Source organism: Ciona robusta, chromosome 1 (genome assembly GCF_009617815.1).
Source record: "Ciona robusta chromosome 1, ASM961781v2".
NCBI lineage: Eukaryota > Metazoa > Chordata > Ascidiacea > Phlebobranchia > Cionidae > Ciona > Ciona robusta.
The window spans coordinates 8,105,350-8,116,284 of record NC_143235.1 but is presented as its reverse complement, the minus strand read 5'-3'; the positions used below and the strand labels follow the sequence as shown (position 1 = coordinate 8,116,284).

At 35.7% G+C, this 10,935-nt stretch overlaps 3 protein-coding genes across 3 annotated transcripts; all 3 read right to left on the bottom strand.

Moving 5' to 3' along the window:
- Positions 1-199: 199 nt before the first annotated feature.
- LOC149742647 (3'-5' exoribonuclease 1-like) lies at positions 200-2,491 on the bottom strand. The gene is made up of 5 exons (XM_089888458.1): positions 2,308-2,491; positions 1,840-2,053; positions 1,243-1,436; positions 823-937; positions 200-546 (listed from the first exon to the last, which is right to left on the bottom strand). The coding sequence occupies exons 1-5, from the start codon at positions 2,463-2,465 to the stop codon at positions 265-267; spliced, it is 963 nt and encodes a 320-aa protein (XP_089744584.1). The 5' UTR covers positions 2,466-2,491; the 3' UTR covers positions 200-264.
- On the bottom strand, positions 2,483-5,194 carry LOC149742646 (E3 ubiquitin-protein ligase COP1-like). The gene has a single exon (XM_089888391.1). The coding sequence runs from the start codon at positions 5,021-5,023 to the stop codon at positions 3,086-3,088; it is 1,938 nt and encodes a 645-aa protein (XP_089744517.1). The 5' UTR covers positions 5,024-5,194; the 3' UTR covers positions 2,483-3,085.
- A 119-nt stretch (positions 5,195-5,313) lies between these two features.
- LOC149742645 (uncharacterized) lies at positions 5,314-7,225 on the bottom strand. Its single transcript, XM_089888504.1, has one exon. It carries the CDS (start codon positions 6,696-6,698, stop codon positions 6,222-6,224), a length of 477 nt encoding a protein of 158 aa, XP_089744630.1. The 5' UTR covers positions 6,699-7,225; the 3' UTR covers positions 5,314-6,221.
- Positions 7,226-10,935: the final 3,710 nt, after the last annotated feature.

Below are 10,935 nucleotides of genomic sequence, written 5' to 3'. Positions count from 1 at the left end.
ATTAGCTTCGCACGCGAAAATAAATAAGTAATATTGAATAATACCAGACTACACTAAACTGTTGTACAATTCTAGAGAAATATTTAAATAAGACTATCGTTTTATTGTTTTCAAACATACCAAACAGATACTGAGTTTAATAACACACTGTGTCTACTGCTGCTTTACATTCAACCACCACTCGTGAGACAAAAAAATATTTAAGTTCAATTATTTTATTAATGAAAAAATCTATAAAACTTGGAAACAAACATATTCGACATATTACAAATGTAGATGATTTAAATTGGTTGTGAGGACGGCAGTTGCTTCTGTTACATCAGCATTAGCATCATCATACGATGACAACAACGCCTTTTCTTTCTCAGAAATCACTTCAAGTTTCCCGGAGTTAAGTCTTTCATTAAACTGGAAGATTGCTCCATCATCCAACATCCTCTGCACGATCCGGGATAAGTTTGTTGCATCATCCATCCCACAATGATGTCTTCCTTCGAACTCAAGTCCGATGTTGGACAACATGTCCATCATTTTTGGTTTCTTAAGCTACAATGCAACCAAGGTTAGTTAACCACAATGCAAGGGGACTGCACAAAATATGGAGCAGTGAGTCAGTGGCTACAAACAGATCAACCAGAATTATTAATAGTTTAATTCATATTAACATGCGAATTAACTTATGTGTGAGACAATGATCAACTGTAACTATATAAAGCCTGGTTTACATATAAGACATATGTGAACATTATATGAGAATCTCCTTGTTACTTTTACTGTGCTAACATGTCTTGATAATTGCCAATATTCACAAGCAAGTTATACCTTATAGAAGTTTCCATACACCTTTTTAAGATTAATCCACTTCTTTGCCCACCTTGGATATTTGATTTCACTCAAACAACATTGAATGTTTAGAAACCGACTAAAGTCCCAAGGTCTGAAAATGCATTGAATAAATAAATACATATGCAACTATAAACATATCACATATTGTAAGAGTATACAAGAACATATTGACATCTAAACGAGACACAAAGACAGTACATTGTTATAACAAACATTTTTAATTCATGGATTCTTAACCTTGCAATAACTGCACACGTACCTTTTTGAAGTTTAATTTATTTTGTTTATGATATATTGTTAACATACTGCTTAACTTATTTGTGGAGTATTACCAGTGATGTGACACACAGTACACACACTCTGTGCTGGTTGACTAAACAGGTTTGAATAACTTACCCATCAGTAACAAACGCACACTTTCTTGGTGCCAACAAATCATGTTTTTTCATCCAGGTTTCAAAGTTGTTAAAAACTGTGGTGAAGTCTGGAGCCGAATCAACATCACTTTGTTGAATTCCTGTGAGACTTGTGCAGAATTCCGATAATTGAGGGTTGAGAGCAGGTTTGCAGTAACTGTGAAAAACATCCACCTAAAAGAATAAAAATACCTAGGTTTAAAAAAGTTCCTACTTATGTTTTAACATGCACAATTTATAACCAGGGCAGTTTATGAAAATATAAGTTTTTGTTATAAAAATCCAAGTTTGTTTTTAGGAACCTCTGGCAAAATAACCAAAAGATTTTATTGAGATCACCTTTTATCTACCATCCGTCTCTTATTTCCTAGAATGTTTTAAAGTACAACATGCAGTACTACTCGTACACTAAGTAGTACTACAGTAGCATAATATATTGACAATTGTTTGTGTTTTAGCAGCAGAGACCACATTCAGATCTTAAACACCAAGAAATTACCATTTGCAGTACACAATAAATTTACAAACAACAAAAATATGATAACCACAGTAAAAATATCTTAGTTTTTGATCTTACACGTTCAGTGCTTGTTGTATCAATTAATACAGCCGGAAACTCAATAATCTCGTGAAGGTAATCTTGAGGGTTTTGCTGCTCACACGTGGCTTCATAATCGAGCACGACCAGATAAGGATAATGTTGCATTCCTTCCACATAACTTGGCTTCATGTGAAGCTTCTGCTTTTTGTAATAGTTCTTCAGACGTTTCATCAAAACTTCTTTTACTCCTCTAGAAGTGGAAATAGAAAGAGAATGGGATCAGTATTAGCTATATTACAAAATTTCTGTACAATTTGTTGTCTACAGCATTGACATTATAAATACACAAATGTTAACATTGCTTTAAAATTTGGGAGACGAAATTACTTTTGTGTGCATTTTTATGACTAAAACATTTTAGCTAAACTGATAAAAAATAATCATAACAACCAAAGCTGAAATGTGGAAATAAAATCAGGAACTGTTAAACTCATCATAACTTACTTTTCATTCAATCCATTTGAATTTAGATGATGCTGTAACTGTGGTTTGGTCATTCTGTTTATATCACCATTTATACGAGACAAAGCATGATATACGGGATCAATTATAATCTCATCATCATCTTTCCTCACTCGACTGCGAGCATGAGGTGCACTCATTATCAATATACACTGAGTTATTACCTGCAATTGAAAAATACAACTGCAAAAATGGTTTAATAAAGCAAAAACACTGAACAGTTAAATTGTAGGTGAGACAGGTATGGTAAATGGCGAAACAATTGCTGTAAAGTATACAGGTTCGATGTGAAACAAAATATATAAAAGGTTGTTGTAATATTTTGATGTAAGATACAAAAGCAGAGAAATATGTCAAATGTCAATGACATGAATTGCAACAACTAGCATTGTGAAAAATATTGGACATGAATCATGGACATGAACAACAGAGTGATAAAACATTTATCTTAGTGTTTAGTGTGATTTTAACATTCTTTTTAATGACAAACCATTGTTGAAATAATTTACTTCAGTAAAATGTCGCCTTTTATGCAGAGTGGTAAAAACATACAACACAATGCAGGTACGATGGAACATTGGTATGAAATATGTATGGTAGGTAACAATTGACAAAGCAATTGTTGCATACAAACAATGTTATGAAGTAAGTAGTAGGCAGGCAGTTAAGTGGTACACACATGACGTTAATGGTTACAGATGGTAACATAGGAATAAATGTAGCGTTTATCGCATACAGATGTTAGCACAGACGGCTTTAGTTATATTAGTTCTAATATTTTTATTGTTCCTTGACTATTGGCAGCTGCAATGATGTCACTGTTGGCCCTCCACGCAACTGCACTCACAAACTCATTGCTGTCATCATCTGTTTGTTCTCGGTCAAGAACACTTTTCACAACATTGAATTTGTAAGTTAACAAAGACTTAGATAATCCTTTGTAGTAAATATACAAGGAGTTGTTTTCGCTACCACAAGCAATGTAGTCGCCGTTGGTTGCAAGTCCAACAAAGTTTTTGTCGTTGGTATGTCCACGGAAGGATCGAACACAAGGAGAGGTTGAAGTTTTCCACAAGCGAAGCTCGCTGTCGGTTGAGGCAGACACAATTTCATCTTTATCCACAAACTTTGCGTACGAAACAGCCTTCTTGTGTCCGCGAAAAACAGACAAAGATTGCTTTGTGTTTCGAATATCATAGTAATGGACAAAATGGTCAGCACAGCCAAATGCCAAATGAAATGCACTGTGTGGGTTGAATTGAACGCAACATACATTTGCTTTGGCCTCAATGCAAGCAACAGACCGTTGAACCCCAGTAGACCATAGTTTTACCCTAGCATCATCTGAACCAGAAGCGAGCAACCTTGGATCAACACTGTTAAAATCTACACTCCAACATCGCTTCTCATGCTCCTGAAACACTTTGTTTTTCTGACCTGTAAAGGCATCCCACAAGATCACAGAACCTTCATAATCACTGCTCGCCAACCACGACTTATGGTAGTGGCTCCAACTGATAGAAGAAATTTTTGAGTTGCATGCCATCTGCACAATCGGACAGTTAACGCCATCAATGACGTTGTTAACCACAGATTCATAATCGTAGACTTTAATTTTCTTGGTGACACCTGCAACAGCAAAATGATCACAATCTTTATCGAAGTCAATGCTTGAAACAATGCTGGACTGGTTCAAAATATCGCTGGCATAACTAAGCGAAGCCACCGCACGAATCGATGAAAATTGCGTGAATCTTCGAAGCTTGTTGCTAAAATCACCCAGAAGTTCTACATTCCTTTCTTCCACAGGAGCAATTTCACAAAGTCGAGTGTTGTAATAACATTCATGCAGATCATCAAAGTGAGCATGTAATCTGCATCTTCTCTTTGCCACGGTCCGATGCAATGAACTTTCTTCATCTTTGCTTTTCTGTGACAGTTGATTAAATGTTTCGATGCTCGTTTCAGATGAAGAACCTGCAGCTGATGATGTTGAAGGTTCTGAGGAATGAGGTTTCGGAACCAACTGTTCTTTTTTGATATTTTCATCATTATCATCTGGTACAACCGAATCCAACAATGTTTTATCCACACCTCTTTCCAATGCTTCCTCTACTCGACTAATATCTGTCTCAACAACAGAGAGTTCGGTTCTTGCTCTTTCTAAAGCAGTTTGCTTCTGTTTCTTTAATTCAAAAAGAAATTCAAGCAGAACTTGATTATGTGCCACTGCACTCTCTTGCACCAAACGCCGTCGTTTTTCCTGCAGCAGTTTAAGCATTTGATCAATATCAGCAAGGTGAATGTCATCATCCTCAGTGGCCAGTAATGACTGCCACTCCCATAAGCGACTGTCTATTTTCATGCGCTTTGAACAAGCAAGCATCTCATCCATTTTCTTCTTCTTCTTTTGAATCAGATTATTAAGAAGATAATTAGGGTAGATTTCATCTGTTTTGCTCAGAGCTGAGTTACATTTTGTACATTTGTTGCTTTGTTCCAGGCTTTTCTTAAGGCAATTGTAGCAAAAAGTGTGTCCGCACTTGGTCATATATGCTTCCTCTATTAAATTGAAGCAAATTGGACAAATAAAGTCGCTGTTCATTTCCCTATAAGAACCAAGCACTGTTGGTTGTAAGGGGGTGGCATTTTCTGGCACGGTCGGTTTTATTGAACTGCCACTTGAAGAACGTTTCATTTTTTCATTAAAATTACCAATAATACAGCAGCAACATTAACGCGAATTACGTAGCTATATTTAGGAGAAACCCAACTGAAAAGCATTAAATGTCTAAAGAAGCTGTACTGAGTTAGAGTTAAATATTATCGATGTAACTCGTTGCAACATCATATCCCAAAATATTGAACCTCAATGGAAAACTACAATATTTTAAATTTTGAGAAAGAAAAGTAATGAAGGGAAATAACCTAATTCGACACAATGCGCTGATCTTTAACAAAAGAGAGCCCACTATTAAAACGTTTAATATAGATATATGTGAAAATGTGGGGACTTTTGTAATTCAAAGGCAGTGACATTCGCAAATTTGATGTATTAACCTTTAAACTTATTATGTATATTTTCATTTTCCTTTATACGAAAGCGTAAAATCGCTTAAATTTACTTTATTAGACCTTATTTCGGATAATATTAGAAAATTACCTCCATTAAATGACCGACCAATATATGGCACAAATAGACCCTTATTTTGACGTTTTTTGATAAAGAATTCTGCCCGTCTTTTTAAATATAGTAGGAGGGGATAAGATGGGACACTTTTATCCCATAATACCCAAATATCTTGATCATGTTTTTAACAAAGATCTATGCTGGAGGCCGTAAGGATACGGTGAAATAATTCTTTGAATGGTCTTTGTTTATTAACAAATGTAACGAGTAAATACAATGAAAAGGTGTACCATCTTCCCCTACCCTACTATATCCGTTTTTGACTTTTTTCTAATAACAAAACAAATTACCCATGTTTTTTACACTTCCCTACAAAATTACCCCTTTCTTAATCACTTTTTAGTTTTTTAAGCAGAAAAAAATAGTTTTGGTGTTGTGAGAAGAGATTAAGGATGAAGTCCGCAAAAACATACCGGTTTTTGATTTATATATAGTAAGATGGGGTAAGATGGGACACCTTTATCACATAATATCCAAGTATTCTGACCTTGTTTTAAATATTCAACAACGGTCTGTGGGAGTCGTGAGCATACAGTTTTATAATTCATTGACTGTTCTTTGTTTACTATCAAATGCGACGAGAAAATAGAATCAAAAGGTGTCCCATCTTCCCCCACCCTACTATATACAAAGTTTACGTGCCAAAACTAGCACATGGTGCTGTTAACTTTGGTAGAGTAACTACAAGTTGCAGAATACTATTGTGTTAAAACTTTTCAATTTTTCTCTTTCTGTCTTCCTCCAGCACTTTGTAGTTTTGTGAGTTTTTAGATGTGACCGTCCCAAGCAACGTCTGGGGATCTCTTGGCAAAAATGGGTGAGTAACCCTCAAAATATGCAACAAAGATGACAAGGCGGCATAAGAAATTTTGTGGAAAGTAGCCCATTCTGCTAGCTTAACTTTTAAATCAGATTGTGATTCTTTTAGGTCAGTGTCATCCCCATCAGTGCTATAAACACTAGTGGTACTATCTTCTTCTTTTATGTTATTGGAGGTTATTTCTTCTGTTAGGGCAGAACTTTTGTCAAGAACGTTTAGGTTTACTCCCTCGTATGTGGTTTGGTTGTTAACACTTTTATCAATAGCTGTTTGCTTCTTCAACGAAGAGGGAAACTGGTTAACATTTGGTTTAGCTTGACGTCGAATTGTCCACTCTGATTTCACCTTTAACTTGCGCGGCATATTAAGCAGTACACTACACTAATCAAATAATAATTAACAATCCTGAGATAAATTTAAACATAGAACTATAAGCTCGATTTCAACACTGCCGACCGCTTGTTCTGTTTGGGCGCGAAAATGCTGAGCTGGACCAGGCCAACGTCCCAGGCCAGGTCATAACGTTTTTGCGCGAAAATTGAAGCGCCATTATCCAGTTGGCAATAAATTATTCCAACTTTTATACGTCGCAAAGTTTGGGTTTACACTATCAACTATACAACGTGTTTAAAATTAAACTCATGTCCCATAAAACAAACATTTAATCACTCTTTTTTTAGTGCGCGCCAAAAATCAATTTGTCACGTGCCAAAGTTGCCGGGCTCACGTGAGAAATTAAACGCAGCAAAACATTTGTAAACCTATATTGCATATACAATGATGTTAGCAGCTTTTGAGTTAAACATATTTAACACAAAATAATACGTTCCATAATCTTGGTATTCAATATACTAATTCTGACTACACTAACGTATACCAAGCTTTTTCGCTTCTGGCTGAATCACATAGTAATAGCGATAACACATTGACGTATTTGCGCAACGAACTCCCGCTGAGCGTGGAATCCTTTTAACTTACATCGAATATAACTTAACATCGTTTCGGTTGGTTAATCGTAAGTCAATCTCCGATTGGGATGAAACTGATATTACGTCATATATTATATTAATTTAATTCAACTCTATAAAATTTACAGTGTTGGTTGATAACGTAGATGCAAAAAATAAATATAAACACACAAGTTGGAAAAGTTTCAAATGGTTCCGAATGGTTCAAAAGTTTCAAATGGATTAATTGCCTTCACTACGTTGTAACAAATGTTTAGCTAATGAGTATCTTAACCAGGCTAGATTTTACATAAGGTCATTGCTCCATCGTTCGGCCAAATACCAGAAGCCTACGTTATCCAAACAAACGTTGGCCAACGGCATGCCAACAAAGGCGCAAATAAATAAGTATAATTATAAAAGTTCGAAAACTATCAAATTAATTGCGTTAGCCGGTGTCGTAATATATTCGTTCTGATTGATATATTTGTACCAGGCACTATTGCGCGAAGACGCCACTGCGCATGCGCAATGGCTTGTAATGCGCAGTAGCGTTTCGGCGCATGCGAAATAGCTTCCTGTTCAAATATTTCAATCGAAACGAATATATCACGACACCGGATTTTCAAAATCAGGCTAGATTTTCAAAAGGTTATTGCAAGCACCTTCGTGGTGCCGAATACCAGGAGCCAACGCCAAAAATATGTTGGCAACGGTCTGCCAACAAAGTCTTGCTATCTGGGCACTTTGTAGTTGTGTGGGTTTTAATTGCCAAACTTTGAAGGATTTGTGTTTAATCTTATATCTCAGAGCAATTACCAACTGAGTTAGAGTTTTGTAATCAAAAAATTAAAACATAAGAAAGTCTATATTTTACTTTTTTTATATATTCACAACTACAAGAAGTTACATTCTATAAATACATAAATTTTAAATATTTACAAATATATATATATATATATGGTTTGATGTTACTAAAGGTATAGTTTCATAGATTCTTGTTTTTATAATTGCGTCAAATAATAGGACTAAAGTCGAAAAGTTTGTGCTTATAAAATATCAAAAAAGTTATAAATAGCTTTATAAAGAGAGAATATAACTTATAAACACCATCACGCACATACGCGCCACCAGAGCGCGCACTTGTTACGTAGGCGCTATACATATTTGGAAATTGAAAAGAAAACAGGAAATTCTCTTCCGGCTCTTCGTTCACATTAATAGCAAAGCACTGCTTTGGTTATCTCCACCAAGAAGAGTTTGGAAAGCGGTTTTGTACAGATTTTGTTTTGTCTTAAATATAGTTCTGTGAGGTAAAATGGGACACCTTTAGCCCGTAATATCATGATCGTGTTTTAAACAATTGTTAACCGTCTATATAGGAGTGAGGATGCGGTTTTATAATTCTTTAAATGTCTTTTGTTTACTACCAACTGGGAAGGGAAAATGGAATGAAAATGTGTCCTATTTTCCCCACTCTACTATATTGCACCAGACAGTTGTTTTAGTAAAAATCGCATGTTTTTCCTGGTGATTACTTTTTAAGCGGAAACAAAGTCAACAATTTTCAGAAAATCTATTTGTCGCCCCAACAACGTATAACTTGTTCAATTATTAATGAACGTCGATGATCACATCGCGGAAGTTAGTAATGGCTTTCTGTCTGCTGTGGCTTTTTGCTACTTTTTCAATCGAGGGCATTGTGTGATTAAAACGATAAATTCAAATCTCTTTGGATACAAAACTAATCAACATCATTAAGAACGCTTATAACTTTTATTGCTACATGTATATTATATTACATACAGATACACACTGAATAAACTTGTATCATAAGCGTGAAAGAGAATTTACATTTCAAGAGAAGGTTTAGCTATATATCAAAACAGTGTTAATAACTCTTACAGCTCATAAGTAAAAAGTGAACATGCAAATTAAATAAAATTACTTGTGCTCGTTTTTTGCAATCACAGTATGTATAGATTGTGTCTAAACTGAGGTAAAAGTGATTAAACTTTAATAATTCTGTGATGGATTACAACAAACCTAAATTATATAAATAATACTTATATAGCGCATGGACGAATTAAATATCTTAGTTAATGTAAATAAAAGAGTAGGGAGGAAGAAATAAAAAGTTGTAACATTTAATTAAACTAGCCAATATATCACCAGCAATAAAATGGTGAGATCGTGCAATGGTCAAAATATTAGTATTGCAGGCATATACAGCTGTCTGTGATAGAAAACAGATGTGACATATACAGCCCTTACAGTCATGTGAGTGCGTTCGATATAAGTGATTTTCGGCAGGCAGTTCTATGTTGGATTTAACGGTTGTATCTACCGTCGGCGTAGATTTCGGCAAGCAAACCTTTCAGCACAGGGTCTTCCTGGTACGCCTTGTGCTCAATACTTCTCGGAACCAAAAGTCTTTGTGTGACTTTGGTCCAGTCAGTTGTCTGCTCTGAAGTGAGTGGCTTCCATCGGTTCCAGACCACGTCATTTTTCATCACAGCGGTGTAAATGCTCATGTATGTTGCGATACCGCCTGCGAATGCAAGGCAGCCAACCAATGGTATAACGTCGGGGTGAGTTTTAACCATCCCAAGCAAATGTCGGGTCGAACGGCCAAATTGAAATGGAAAACCCATTATACAGTTTGATATCTTAGTCCTTTACAATAAAATCGAATCTCTGAAAATAAAGAGCACAGGGTTATTAAAATGCAGTCGACCATTAAGGCTCATAAAATATAACCGCTGCCTCGTTCTTCACCAAAAAGCACGAAATTTTCAACAGGCCAGCTGTAAATTTATCTGCTGCTGATTGAGTTTACGAGCCAGGACGCGTTGAATATCAGTTGGTTACAGATTAAACTTGGCTTATGCTCGCCTACATCACGGCCAATGTTCTCAGCCAAAGGGTTTGTTTGCCTATACAAGACCAACGCTCTTATAGCAAATAACAGAGGAAGTTATATAATTCTTAATCCACGGGAAATTACGTACTTTACTGCATCAACAGCGTTATAGGCATGGTACCTGCGCGACGTAGCAGTTTGCATTTAATGAAATAAACAACAAACAATACATTTTACCAAACATCTCTTTTGACAGCAAGTTTAGTTTACACTTTTGCGGGGAATCAAAGTAAAAATCTACTAAATAATTTAAGCCTAATCAAATATTCATTACTGCCTTCCGTTTTATATCAGATAAAATGTCATATTTCAACAGCGCCAACTGACTGACAATATAATCATTTGGGCTATTATCCTTTTAGCTGCTGTTCGCAACTGCCGTTTTACCATACAGTCCGCACAATATATTTTCACTTACAAGCTCTCGCTGTGTAATAGTTTCTCTATCCAAGCATGTAAAAACCGAATACACAGGTAACATAATACAAACTAAATTATCTCAAGCGTACAAACCAAGCCACAGGTACACTGCAAGAATGCCATGCTTGAACAGGTTGTTCGCATCACATTCAAGTTGGTAGTTTTTAAATAAGCCTTGTCGACATGCAAATATCGGGTGCGAGTAAACCAGTGACTTTTACCAGTATTTTACTTAACAACCCTTAACTTATATGCTTTACAATCGAGCTAAGCTTAAGATTTTGTCGTAAAAAGGCATTACTTCTACTAT